General features: G+C 36.1%; 1 protein-coding gene across 1 annotated transcript in view; it reads right to left on the bottom strand.

The window, feature by feature from the left end:
* The window catches only part of Glyp (glycogen phosphorylase), a 68271-nt gene extending 54014 nt beyond the window's left edge, over positions 1-14257 (bottom strand). The window contains exon 1 of the mRNA XM_069821861.1: positions 13892-14257. Coding sequence (XP_069677962.1) covers positions 13892-14134 — 243 coding nt within the window. The 5' untranslated portion in view covers positions 14135-14257. The remainder of the gene's footprint in view (positions 1-13891) is intronic.
* Between the last annotated feature and the right edge of the window lie 1661 nt (positions 14258-15918).

Here is a 15918-nt window from a genome sequence, read left to right on the forward strand (position 1 = left end):
AAACAGAACACTTCAATTATAACTGTAAACATCAAGCCACGTGGTCCAACAACATTGTAACATCTCCTGTTTCCGAATTGTAGCGGAAATACCCGAAGGGAACTTAGCTTCTAAAGAGTGGACACTTTTTCTTTTGACAGCTGTACTTACTGATCAAATGTTGAAACTATACTGTTTTCATAAAGCACAGATTATTTTTGGATCAAAAGAATTAAAAAATACCTAGTGCTTGAAAAAGAAGCTCTTAAAATGTTTATACCATTTGCAAACTCTTATTTATGCAAAATAAGTTTCTAGTCTATTAAATTAAATTTATGGTTTATTTAACGACGCTCACAGCTCCCGAGGTTAATCAGCGTCGCCGGTATGCAGGAATTTAGTCTCGGAGGAGTTCTTTTACATGCCAGTAAATCTACTGACACACTTAAATGCCATCGACCTGGGCCGGGATCGAACCCGCAACCTCGAGCACAGAGAAATTGCACTATTATTACCCATAACAATTATTATGTATACATCAAGAATTATAATATGAACAATTATCAGAATAATATGTTTTAATATAATAAAATGTTGACTTATGGTGTCAGTGATATAATTTATTTATCTTAGGTTATTATATATATATATATATATATATATATATATATATATATTTGTTTAGAAGCTAGCGCTATACCGACTGCGCTACCCAGGTCGACTTTCTAGTCTATGATTGTCATCAAAACAAAAGTGAGAAATCTCATTGAAATTGAAAATGATATCAGTGTGTGTGTATAGAATATGGTTGTTCAGATTTGAGAAGCTACTTTCTCAAAAACAAGCACATTTAACACATTAACTATACTTTATAATTACTGATTTTTTATTTTTATGTTTACGTTTATATTCCTAAATATAACATAAATGTATGTTAATAAGGCACTTTTGTTCTATTCTGTAAGTAATCTCGCGACCCCGCTCAGCTTTTCATGCGACCCCCAGGGGGTTGCGACCCACACTTTGGTAACCAGCCAGACAAAAAGCAGATCCTCTTTAATGTGGGATTATCGTGACGCCGGGCCTCGAACTAAAATAACACGGGACATCACACAAACAACGGACAAACATCCGTGCCACTGACGGAATTCGAATCCACGACTGTTCGTCTCCACCAAAGACGTTTTATAGTCTCCACACACAATCAGAGCTCTGTATTAACGCTTGCGTACTTCAAAGTGTATTCGAGAAATGAAAAAGGTAACGAAATGTACATAATACTGAATGTTGTTCTTAGGTACGGTGTACTTTATTAATCGATCATTTTATGAACTCGTGGTCTTTTTTTTAGCACTTTGCGAAATAACAGTTTTGAAGTGAAACTAGAAATTCGAACGCCACTTCATCCCAAACTTTCTGACAACGATAAAAGGGAAGGTCATGCACCACTCATGACGGTCACAAATTAAACGCCTTACACGTTTCGCAAAAAAAGTTTATAAAAACTTAAAATTGTTTAACGACACATTAAAAGTGTTAAAATGTTTAAAAACGGTTATGTACCTTAGACAGACGGCCCGTTTCGACGCCGGTTCTGCGTCATCTTCAGTGTCCTACGAACTAATGTTCTTGTTGATCTTGCATACTGCTATTTGCATTCGTCAGTTGTAGTGGTGGGGATGTGTTGCTCTTATGGTGGGGGGTGGTTGTTTGTGTGCTATGTATCATGATATTCAATAATGTGTGGATATTGAACTGTAATTGTGTATTAAGTATATGTTGTCGGTGTGTTATTGTATGTTTGTATATTTCGTATTGTTCTAAGATGTTTAACTGTGGACTCTTTGGTGTGATGTGTAGAATTTCCGTATCTGTTTCTATATTATTGTAGTCATGATTATTGTTGATAATATGTTCTGCGTAATTTGATGTATGGTTTGGTTATAGCTTTAATGTGTTCTTTATATCTTGTTTGAAAGGTTCTTCCTGTCTGTCCTATGTAAAAATGTGGACAACTGAAGATGACGCAGAACCGGCATCGAAACGGGCCGTCTGTCTAAGGTACATAACCTTTTTTAAAAATTGTAACACTTTTAACGTGTCGTTAAACAATTTTAAGTTTTTTAAACAAAGTGTTAACGTGAACCAGAATCAATAAAAGTTTATATTCCTTTTTGTAGTTTACTTTCTTTAACTATTATTCAAAAGGCATAGACCAAATGGATGTGGACTGAATAAGGTGGTTTTAAGAAATGAATCGAGGAGAGTTAAACATGAAAGTCTAATACCATTGTGGTTGTTTGTGAACGAAGAGACGGCAACATTGCAACAATGTTCATGTAGCAGTAGTTGTTGAGTCGCAAGATATCATCATAATTAATTATGTAACTGCCCGAAAGGTAACCTAACACGTCACAGAGGGACATTGGAGGCAACGCATTTCCTCCTTTCGCTCTACGGTGCTGCTCAACGGACGAATACTACTGACGAAGGAATCGAATATTACGAACAGTGTTGCCAATACAGAATTCCATTTACCGCTGCACAAGCTTAAAAAAATCCAGATTTTTCTTAACACATAACTTCCAAATTTGAAATACAAACTATACAGTTTTAGGAACTGGAGAATTTTATAAAAATGTAGACTAAATTACAGAAAGTGTGTACCACTTCGTAGGCTCTATATTCTATGCAAAATCGTATGGACAACTAAATCTGAATATTTTGCATTCAATATCACCTTACATCATTTACATCGAGCGTCCGAACTATCACCGGCAACTTCTTCCACCCAATCTTTCAAAACATTGTCCCCCCCCCCCACATCTCTAAACTTGTGTACGTATGGAGTTTTACGCGGCATATTTCTCCAAAATTGAATGAAGTAGATCAAGAAAATAATATACTGGAACTTTAGAAATAATCACATTCACAATAACACCAGTCCGTTCGAAATCTGATTTCACATTGAGCTGGAGACGTGCTTGCCATCAAATGAGTCTGGTTTTTAAGTTTTAAGTATGTCTGTGTTACATAAACTACAATGCGGAATGATAAATTAAATAATATATAAGACGACATTAAGATATATGGATCATATGAGGAGACAAAGAGGAAGGCAGAAAGTAGGAAAGGCTGGAGAATGCTGGGTTTGCAGTGAAAGACCTGCCCATAGGCAGAACACTATGAATGACTGAATGAATCATAATATAAGTTATCATAAATGAAAATAATAATTCAGTTCATTATCTACTCTTTATGATTAAACATATCAAATCATTTACAAAAACAATGCCTACATGATAAGAGTTTAACGAATGTGGCATACCTTATTTGTACAATAAGGGATGAGGCAGGAAATGGACATGGTTGTACGAAATCGAGTTATCATAAAACATTGATATTTTATACTCACACAATGAAAAATTGTGATAATACCATATTAATCTCTGGTTTATGATTAACTAATGTTGTTGTCTGCAAGTACATATAAAAACAATATAACATCTTTCCAGAAAAAAAAAACTTAAAAATATCGTCTCCCTTTGCCGGAATCATTAAAAAAAAGCCAAATAAATAGCTAGCCGCTGACAGTAAAATTCTGTAGCTGACCATAGTCCTGAAAACACCAGATTTAGCTACAAAACCGCTGACTTGGCAACACTGATTACGAATAAAGCTCTTCTCCGGTGATATCTGGTACTACCGTAGGTGGTAGAGAGAGCATACGGAGGGATGAGGAGCTCCGGAGGCACACGACAATCTAAAGACGGAATTCTCAAGGACGATCGGCAGGCCGACCAAACGACGATACTGTCGGTAGTTGTCAGTGGGATAAAATGGCACTGAAGCGGGTACCCGACACATGGAAATTCTTTCATTGAGTTTAAGTTGGAAAGATTTTTGTCAAAGGAGTTATTATTAAAATTGTTTACAATTTACATTATCGGTACTTTGAATTTTGTGTATTATTATTATGTTACGGTATATTTATTAATATTATATTATGTTCTAATAGAACATATTCATGAATATTATGTAAAAGTGTTTTCCAGAGTTAAAGCTAACGAAGAGCCTGAATAAAATATTTTTAAACGGTGTACCTTAACACATTCATACCACACGTTTCTTCGGTTCCATTCTGAAATTCCATTTAATATATTTCAAGTTAAACTCAATCGATTAGAGTAATATTGGCAGTAACTACTTGTGAATATAACGAAGTTTCTAGGAGAACTATAATCGTTTACATTAGCTACTGAAAAACTTTACTTTTGCTGTAGATTTCGCAATAATTGAATTTAATGGCATTAATTTCATCAATAACATAAAATTAACACGCTCTTCCATAAAATATATGAATTTTAAATGTAGAAAAAAATCTGTCGGCTAAAGTAGTACAAGCCAAAAAAAAAAAGAGTAAAAAATGAGAGAATAAACAGAAAATTACACACTTATTGAAAAAATACTCGAATTCGAACCACTACATGATTCGAATAAATGAATGCTCAGTTGAAAGTATATATCTGCGCCACAGCACATATACAACCTGCGCGGCATCAATCGGAGGTAACCGAAGGTCTCCGATTGAAAGCGCGCAAACAACTGCTCCGAATACAACCTAATCATGCGCAGCACTAACAGAAACCAGTCGATTGAAAATTTCATGGTTCACATCCTTCTATCTGAAGCGATACTCGCCGACGCGACGTTTGTGTGCGAAGTGCACAAATTTAAAAAGAGTGCCAATTAATCTGAGTCCAGTTGAGAGAAGTCAACGACTTAATTGTTAAGTATTCGGAATTGGAAATCAGCCAGCCATTATATTTATCATACAAATTTATTTAGAAGTGATAACGCTCCTAGACAACAAATTCTCTAATAATAAACTGGATAAACAAGTCTATTCTGATTTACGCAATCTTTTACGGTGCTATCTACCAGCAATTCAAATAATTTTGAGAAAATAAGATTATTCTGATATTTTGGGAAAAATTATGACCTTAGATTGAGACCAGTTGGGAAAAACAAGCGAGTTACGCAACTTATCGTGGCTCATTTCCAACCCTAAAGTGTCTTCCGGGTTCAAAGTATCGCAAAGAATTCCGCAAATCAACTTTAAACATTTTTTTTTAAATTTTGATGTCCCTGAACTGTCAGGGATCTCAAAAAAATACGAGTTGCATATCACACACCAGAACTAGAGCAAAGTTAGGCGAATAACTATTACATCGGCTTTCCACTCAGGGGAAATAGATTAAAATTTCGCGAATGGGCAAATACGACGTTAGCGTTTCATTTAATTAAACTTTTAAGTAGAGAGAAAACAGATTCGGTTAGTCGTTAGTATTTCTTTTATTTTGACATCGGAGAGGAGGGTCGTAGTATGCAGCACAAAGATCATCCCTGGTTTATTCTACTCGTACTATACTATTGTCCCAGCTAGGCACACCGAACGACTGGTCGAATCGAATGTTCGCCGAGTTGTGAGCAGGCAACCCCACTCGTGCTCAAACCAGTCTCCTCCGTGCCTCGCCAATCAGAGAATGCTATGAAATGTTGTAGTGACGGATTGACGTTGATGCCTAACATTGGGAAACAGAAGAACCACAAGAAAAATACAAACTGAGAACCTTGTTCGCCACAAGTTTAACAACGGAATGTAAAAAAAAAAAAAAAAAAATCACACGCCTCACAGAGGCTCGAGCCTTGACCGCTTGGGTGATAGGCCGGTAGTTTAGCCCGCGCTGCCGCCGTAGGGTGGAATTAGTGATTAATATAATCCTGCGTTTGGTCAGTTTCAATACAAGTTAGGTGTTGATCATACAAGCTTGGTACGGAGAGCAAGTTGCGAGTCAAACAGTTCAGGTTGCATTTCCCCGCACGCTTCGGTATTGTGTTTTTATATCCGTTTATTTGTGTACCTTTGTGTATAAGTCGGTGAACAACAGGAATAGTACTCCTGTAAAAAGTACCACTTGAATTTATTAACAGTAATAACAAAGTATTTATTTAAAGGCGGCTTATACAGGGACATCATTTTATTTTTACTTCAATTTTTATTTACCCGAGTTTTGGAATGTACTTCACTCCCACTCCTTCTACTAGTAAACTTCCAACCGTTCACGACACAAGAGCCGAGGGCGCGTAAGCAGTACTGAGTTACTGAGTATAGTACGTTTCAGAAATATGTTCGCGTTTTCCAGTGACGAAAGAGCTTTCAATATTGAATCATATTTTCGTACGGGTACTGTCGTCCGTTTCCCTATGTCGCATCCCGGTTTCCCCCACCTGCTTCTGTTCGCCCCTTTGTAAAGTCTAGTAGCTGGGCTATCTTAGCTCTTTTTTGAAAACATTAATTTCTGTTAGGAATTGGACGTCTACGTAATATTATTCAAGTGTTTAAAATAACTTAAATAAAAGGGCCTCCTTAAGTAATTAACTGTCACGTGATTTCCCCCCCCCTTTCTACAACCCTGCGACAAAACCACTTGAACGGACAGTAGATAGCATTTCTGAGTGATTTTATCTTTTCGGATCGGGCAGAAGTGAAGATTGAATTTACAATACGTAAGGTACTCTTTTATAGAGTAGGTACAGAATTATTTCAACATGAGTTACTCGTACGAAGGACGAAACTGGTAATTGGAATTAGGTACAATAGTCTATAGTGCGATAATATGCACAAAAGAACTGAAGCCTGTATCGAAATGAACGGCCACCATTTTCTAAAATGTGTTTAAATATCCATATTATAATTATTTTTCAATTTAACTTCATTCTCTATATAGTACGCTAATGTGCTGTAACAGTACAATATACACTGCATAATTAATATGTCCGAATGGATAGCTCAATTCGTGAGTAAAAACACTAAGTGTTAATACAGTACTGTATTTTGATTAAACAAAAACCTAATGAAAATTATCAAACTCAAAATTGCGATATTTCCTAGTTTACATAAATGGATGAACCACTTTTCTTCCCTCCTATACCTAGTAAAGTGATTTGTATTTTACGCCAGTAACATCGAACTCCGTCGTGGAAAGGGTAGCAAACTGTGTTTCCTGTTTCAATCGTTAATAGAAAGGTATAGCCAGGTTAATATTAAAAATGTTAGTAAAAATAAAATGATGTCCCTGTATATACAATGAAAGATCATTTTTTCCAGGGATAGGCAAAAATAAAGAAATTTTCAGGAGTCACCACATTTCGCCCATGTAAATGCAGTGTAAACACACGTTCTCAGAGACGCTCCGTGCTCTTCACTGAAACTAGGTAGAACAATATATTGAAATGCGTAACAAATGGTACAATTTTGTTCAATAAACTGTCCGAAGACAGGTCTGAACCCCACAAGTGATACCAACATAGCATCACTTATGAGGCAACTAGGCCAGGATATAATGGGGTAGGGTGGCCTGTTCTTTTCACGCAAAAAATGTAATAACAATATTAATCTAAAAAACATATTCGAATTTCTTCCTACAACTGCTTTTATTAACATTGTGTATTAGTCATAGTGAAACAAAAGAAACTGAAGTCTTGAAAAGTTTTGAAGTCAGTAAACAATTTTGGCGCCACAAACAGTTTTATTCGTCCGGAATTCGTCTATCCCTGATTTTTAAAACAAGTAAAACACGTCGAGATACTTTAGATCTAATTAACGTTTGGAATTAACAAATTAAAAAAACATAAATGTCAGCACAAACTTAAAATAAAAAAATTATGATTGCGTGCTTTACGAATCTCTGCAGTCTACAGTTCAACACATTACAATCTATGACTGTAAACATTGTAAGTGTTTCAAATGAAAAATTTCTCCTTCTTTCTAATAAAATACATGTTCTTCTTTCCTAATGAAGTGCTCGCTAACAAATTTTTCTATTAGAGCACTGATCTCTAAGCGTCTAACTTTGATTTGTTTTCGCATGTTCAATGACCAGCAGACCTTAAGTGTGTAAGTAGGGTTGGATACCTCCTAGCTATATTCCATACATACCAAGCGGGTTGCTTGGAGACTCTAGGACAGATAACCAAATGCAAGACTCTAGTGCAGGTCTGGTCACTAATAACTAAGAACCGGATTTTTATGTAATTACATATTATATTCCTTTCAACCTAACCGTATATAAATAACAAATCTTTGCGAATCTTGTAATTACCATTAATATATTAAAATTTGATACTACATATTTTTGCATATTTACCCTGCATTACATATTATGGCTTGGTATTACATAAATCTACATATTTAGGGGTTTTATTCATATATATATATATATATATATATATATATTCTGCTGGGGAAGTTTACAGTTTGAAAGACACAGATTTAAAAAGTCTTTTTACCTACCCAAGAAAGGATATACATTTCGGGACGAAACATAACGTCCTTTGTTCCAGGAAGTAATAGAGGCACTCACCCCATACCGCCCACTGTAAATATGAGTGAACAAATGGCAACCTTTCTCAAACAACTACTTTGTATTGTAAAAATCACTCAGAAAGTAGCGTTGCCTTCATGCAGAGGAGTGGGACGAGGACGACATGATTTGTCTCGAACTATAATTGTTTTGCACACGTCTTAACAAGCCGTTCCCATGCAATTTGCAACCTTACCCACCCTCTTCCTAATTTTTCCAGGGAAAACCCGTGTCAAGTCTGAAATGAGACTTTCAGGTTATTGCTTGACCTCTTTATTTTAAATTTCGTAGACCTATACGGAAATGGGATTTTCCGAGCAATTAGAAAGTAAGTTATGGTTCTCGGCTGGAATAATCCTACCCTTCTGAATGACACAGGAATGTCACTTTTCAAACAACAGTTTGTAAATGCCTATAGTTTGAGGGGGGGGGAAGTCAGTATACGGATTCCTCACTGACAATTATGACCCCTGTATCTTCAACCCTAACGACAAAAATAAAATCATGGATTGCAATGGACGAAGCTTTCACTACAGATATAAAAATAGTAATGTATCAAGTGCGCGGTAAAAAAAAGTCGGGTGCTCTATGAAATTACAACTAGAGAGTCTTACCTATCCTATACCTGCTAGATATTGATATTAAATATTTTCATGATTTTACTTATTTTGGTACATATTCAGCTTATTTTTCTTACATAAATATGTACATATTTCACACCTTGATATTACATAAAAATCAGGTCCCTACTAATAACTCAATCGAGTCACTGCAGATTTCCCCTTAACCCTCCATTCTACCTTCCCCGGTTGAGACGAGTACACAAGGAGGCAAACATTGCTCAGTGACGGATTGTATAAGGCCGACATCATAGCTTTGACGAGCTTTCGGCTCTCGCTGGTCGCCTGAAATCCAACACCGATGCACAGCATCTAATATGCGTTTGTTTATAAGGCAGTGTAAGCGAAAACGACATGGGCGGGGGTTTCTGAGTTCCGTTCACTTCCCCGTTGTGCCCAGGGCTGGTCTAGTGATAAATGAAGTAACGATGAAATGAGAATGGAAGAGAAAACCTAAGTACCAATAATAAACAGGTAAACAAATAAAGTATTGTACTTCATAGCTGTTTGTGCACTACAAATCTCACGAAAGAACCTTGGCCTAGTAATTAGTGCAAATCTGCAGCAGACCAGCAACTGCATTAAGTCGAGCTGAGTATGTATGACGTCATCATCATTATAAACATCACCAACACCCTACGTGATGCAATGCGTCATGTCTGTTGTGTTCTAACAACTCTGGTGAAAGGGCGCAAATAGCCACATGTGTTGACGCGTCATGAAACATCACTACTGATATTCCAATGCATCGCGTCCTTCCTTTAACTGTTTAGCTAAAGCTATGTCCTCTTCACAATAATTACACTGAACAACAAATTTTTACTTTTTGTCTTGCTCCGAAATAAAAATAGGTGGATATTACTAATATGTGTGCCCTAAATCTGAATTTTAAATCCAAATTGCCCCATTACGTACAATTTTCCGGGGAAAGTGACCTGAATTTTATATGAATTTTTTTTTATTTTTCACTGCTGCTGATAAAATTACAACAGACTAGGGATTCAAAACGCCTTATAATATTTGAAAAATTTGTACTGGATACAAAAATAATGTTACATAGTTTAAAACACAATAAACACAACAATAAAATTATTTCATGTGTATAATGAGAAAATCTCGGAATTTGAATTACCATTTAAAAGGATTTTCTAGATGACTTCCGTTTATAACTTGACCCGGGATTGTCTTTTACAAGAAACCAACAATAGTCTGCAAGAATGCTGGATGATGATCTTCCTTTATGACCTTTCCATTTCAGATATTTCTTGATGAAATCTTTCTCCATGCTCGTCGCTTACTGCTCCAAGGGTAGGAGGAAAGAAATCCAAATGAGAATGTAAAAAGTGTATTTTGAGAGACATATTACACCTCATTTTCTCAATCCACTTAACATGGTTTCCACAAGTTCGATATAATTGTCTGCCAAGTTGAGCAAACATCTTTGAAAGCGCGCCTTGCCATTTTTTTCTGTAACGGAAAGTTTTTCCTCTAACAAAGCGTCTGCCATAACTTTGCGAATTTCTGGACCTATGAAAATGCTCTCTTTTAATCTACCTTCACTCAAACGCGTAAAGTTTCATTTTCAATACTGAAAACCACACCTTTGTTTGTTCATTGCGTAGACCTCACTTTAAACTGTTATGAAATTTACTGAACAGAAGGGACCAGCATCTTTTTATTTATTAGAAGTACAAAATAACATCCCAACAACCATAAGAAACCGAAAATAGGTCATAAACTCATAAAATGCATTAGCTTTTGTTTTGATTTACAACTCCCAACCCGCGCCAGATGTTTCCTGGGGGAGCGCTTATCGAAAAGCGAAATCATTGTGGATCTTAAAAACCTTACGTGATACGAAGAAAATAGATCCATTTTCGGATTCAGAGCAAACCAAACCATAAGGAACACATTGTTTTAAGTCGGAGCAAAATTCTTGTTGTTCAGTGTTATCCAACCGAAATTTAAACATTTCTGTTATCGAATCTGTCCTGTTGTTTTGTCTGTCTCGGACACGCATTCGGGAGGCCAGGATTCAAATCCCGAGGCCAGTCAACATGAGTGTGGGTTTTTTCGGGTTTTGAAGTTACTTTCTATCTACCCTGTCCGTTGTCTATATATGTGTTTAGGAGGTGGTCCCTGCGTCGAGCTGATCCCTCACCAGGTGAGTCCTTTCATTATCCATGTCTCGTGTGGAATCCAATCCCTTCTCTTTGGGCACCGAGTCTGTAAGACTCAGAAAGAAGGTTAAAACAAGGGTAAAGAAAAGAGTACTTTGATAAGCTTGTAGCGGTGCATAAATCGGCTAAATGCTCAACTATTAACGTTGTGTGAAAGGCACGATTATGAGTTCGAATCCAGTATAGGTTAATGTGATGTCGTGTGGAGACTCCGGTGAATTGCTGATGTGGTGCTGACCTCATTCACTGAAAATCCCGCAGTGTGTGTCTACTCATGATCGACAAAATCTAATAATTACTTTGCAGAGCATCTATCTTGATGGCCATCGTGATTAAACAAAATCTTTTACGAATCTTTGTGTGCAACTAACTCTTCTTAACATTGTGCTTTGTCTCGTGACAATGCCTGACTCATAAGTTACGACACTGCAGATCTGGTTTTCGGTCGTAGAATAAGTTGTTTGAATGATTGCGCAAATTTTGTATGCGAGGGTCATTACAATGAGCTAATCTATATATCCCTGCCGTTAGAGAAGTGGCAGAGCAAGTTTATTGGCCAACTGAAGGTGAAAGTATACGTATTGAGCGCAGTTGTGTAGGATGTTCCATAATATTTTTAAGACACGGTTTCACATGCAGCGGCGAACTTCTGCCTAGGGGGCTGCAGTGTAAAGGCTGGTTCACAATAAACCGGGAACGGAAACGAGAACGAGAACGGAATTATTGTTAAAATAAATGTATTTAAATGTGAGCATTCACAAATTGTAAATACATTTATTATTTTTTTGGAGTAAGGATCTTCGATTTATGCAAAATCTGTTTTACTGTGTAATATTTACTGTTACGATATCACAGCAAAGATAAAACTTATTTTGGTTCTTACAACTACTCATATAATCTGGCAATATGTCATGGAGAAACTAATATTTTTATAGAAACATCACAGATAAAAAGTAAATAGAAACAAGGAATATACGGTCCATCAGAAAAGCCAATGTGTAAACATTGTTGGATAAAACGGGATATTAAGACATCTTATAGAACTGGAATAACACCTCACATTTAACCTAGTATACATATACAGATGGAAAAGCAACACACACAAACTCAATAAACCCTTTACCCTAGTACAAATGGTCTCAACAGATGCGATACATACATGTACCCCCGAAAGACCATATTTTAAGATACGATATGAAAACCTAAAAAACTACATTAAAATCTTAACGGTTAATAGTGTACTCAATAATAATTGTCGAAAAAGATTGTAAGATGATGATAATGACGATGATGAATGCCAACAGAAGTAACAGAAATAAATGCTGCTAAATTTAGTGTGCGCAATTTTTATTTATTGGGTTATTTTACGACGCTGTATCAACATCTCAGGTTATTTAGCGTCTGAATGAAATGAAGATGATAATGGCGGTGAAATGAGTTGAGGGAAAACCCCGGAAAAAACCTCAACCGGGTAACTTGCCCCGACCAGGATTCGAACCCGGACCACCTGGTTTCGCGGCCAGACGCGCTGGCCGTTACTCCACAGGTGTAGACTAGTGTGCACAATACATTTTCGTTCTATTTGTATCGGTAAAAAATGTAGAAGAGAAAAAAAAAAGTAGAAGATAATTCGGCTTCACAAAAATCTCTTCCAACAGAAATTAAGTTACGAAAAGCGTGTTTCTAGTGCTCTGCCGAAGTATGTTAATTCAGGAATGCGGCTTTTCTGTAGAAAAATATGCCTTGGAACAATAAATAAATTTACCGATTCCTGCGAATATTATTACTGAAGTTATTAATACTAATAGCCTAAAAATATTAATACATATTAATACATAAAAAATTAAGACCCATCTTCCTTAAAAGATATAGCGACTCTTCTAGGGCAATGCTTGACAATTTTATTACCGGTAGCATTTGAGACATGATGTTATATGAAGTCTACCAGTGTATTTCAGATATATGATTTCATTAAAATATGTAAATATCATTCTATAAATTAATTCCAATCTTTTTAACCACGGTGGAGTGATATCTTAATAGACCATCTCAGTGCCCCTATTTATTTCTACCGGCAACGCCCATACCTAAAATGCCCATGTAATAGAAACACGAAGTCTTGGGGGTGTGGTCGTTGAACCCGATGAACAGCTGTTCAGGTTGAAACCGTATCTGTTATTCAAGCATCAAAGACGCACTAATATTTGGTAATACAGACAGCACCTCTGTGTAGTCTCTGTTTTGAACTTCATTCAACTATAACATGAATGTAAACTTAACAAAATGCTTTAACGATACTTAGATAATTATTCTATTTAAAAAAAACTACATTATTTTATGAACGGATATCAGTGAGAGACAACTATTTAACAGCAGTTTAATAACAAATCAGAACTCTTAAACTGAACGTAATAATACATACATAATTCGAAATACGTTACCTGATCGGGGTCAGTAATGACATTTTTCAGTCACATTTATTTTGGCAAGGGCAGTATAATATAACACCGTGTTTGGATATGTGATAATGTACTTTCAATTTTTCAGAATTAAACATTTATAAACTCGTGAGTTATCGAACTGAATAAATACTTTTTTTTTTTTTTCATAGTTAAAGAAATGTGTGTATTTTCACGCGGAACATTGGAAGTGGAAAAAGCATGTGAGAACTTGTGATTCAATTTACCTTGGGGTCCTTCTCGTAGTAATATTGTTGGGTTCGAATCCATCGCGACACTAAGTTGTCTTTGACACAGTGTGCCAGTGCGAAATAGTAATCCCTCGGCGTGGCTACATTCCGATCCTTGACCAACGTGTAGTGGAGATGTCTGTTGAATGTTTTCTTGATAGTCGTCACATTCTCCACCTGGGCGATGCCCCTCACACTGATTTGCTTCCTCTTCTCTATATCCGACTGCAACGACGACATTTCTGTTTCTACTCAACAAGCACCACTCACTACAGCACAGCTGACTGACTGTTTCGTGCCGGTCACCTTCAGCAAGGTCGCGCCTGCGCTCTGCACAGTTTTGTGTTATAACTTTCAATCACAGATGACGTAACGGGGCGTGTTTTTTTTTTAGCTTTAACCGGCAACTTTTAAATATTGATCCATTAATAATATTGCGAGGGCCTTGTTTATCGCTATAGTTTTATATAGCTTATTATTATTTTAACATTTTTAATTATGTACTTTCAGATTCCCAGCTTCCTTACATGCCGGAGATCACGTGACTCGTCTTACAATGAAAGTTCCGTTCTTACAAAATAGTTGTCCTGATTCTTTCAATAGCCTAAAATCTAGATGCAACGTCGATATCAAATAACAGTCAAATGGCGGTGTGTAGAAGATTATTCTTCATTCACTTTGAAAAACTGGCTATCATCATAATCGTAATCATCATCAAAAGAAACGCATGGACTTGAATTCCCAATCATGACCTCGGAGGAAAAAAAGTTCTTATCTCTTTCAATGACAATCGTAGTTACTAATATGATTAAATCATATTTGTCACAAACAGAATATTATTAAATCTGAGATTCCTAAGGTTCAATGGAGAAACATTTATGAGACTTTCAAAGAAAGTGTTTTTTTCTTTCTATGGCTTACCGGTATCGCCGGAGATATAATTTCGACATGAGAAACGAACATCTCCAAAAATGTAAATGAGTTACGTGAACTGTATGCAAGCTTACTTCAACTTCAGGCATATTTCTATTCTACGGAAATTTTGAACTTCAGATATCTGGCGGACCAATGATGTTAAAAAAGATCCAAACTTAGACTAAAATTGGAACAACACAAAATATCACATGGTGTAAATCAAGCATGCCAAGGACACGGGCAAGGTTACGAATTGCTGTGCATCAGAGTGCACTTTGCGAGCGCTCTGGTTTGAGTGAGAGAAGCCCTGAATCAGGGGTGTATATTGTACGGGGAATAAGTTATTACAGTAATGTAAAGTTAATACTAGGCTATATATAGCCCTACTAGGACCATTTATTTAGGCAATATATTTCGACAATCATGTTAAATATTATTTCTTTGGATATATATTAAAAATCTAATTTTCAATACAATTTATTTCACATTATAACGTAAACAATAAGAAATATTACTATATCATGCATGGCACTACCCATCCATGAATAAATGCGAAGTAGGCTATATCCTGACACCTTTTCAAAATTTTTATACGAGTATATTGAAGGATTTGTCATTATTCGTGAAAGTTCCAATCTTTTAAATTTTTGTGACGTTCTCTAGAAACAATTCCTTCAATGTCAGTTTTTCTGGAAACTATCCTCATAATGGACTCCATGTGAGAATATGTCAAACGTGATTTTCGCCTAGTTTTGCTGAGATTCATATATGAAAAACTCTACGCACCTATAAGTGGTCCCAAATATTGACATTACTTCTGCTGCAAACTTAGATCGGGATGGAATTTAAAGAAATAAATAATAACCACAGTAAAGATTTTAAAATTAATACAGCGATACAACTTCTAGTTAGATTTAGTAAAATTTTGAACTAATAGTTTAAGATGGAAGAACAGTTGGAAGAAGAGCAGTTTGGCTTCATGAAGGGAAAATATACGAGAGATCCAATTGGACTGCTACTAACAATCGGCGGAAGATACCTAGAGAAGAATAAAGAAGTATAATATAGGTAATACGACTTGTAGACCTAGAAAAGTCGTTTGACAGAGT

Source organism: Periplaneta americana, chromosome 3, assembly GCF_040183065.1.
Source record: "Periplaneta americana isolate PAMFEO1 chromosome 3, P.americana_PAMFEO1_priV1, whole genome shotgun sequence".
Taxonomy (NCBI): Eukaryota; Metazoa; Arthropoda; class Insecta; order Blattodea; family Blattidae; genus Periplaneta; species Periplaneta americana.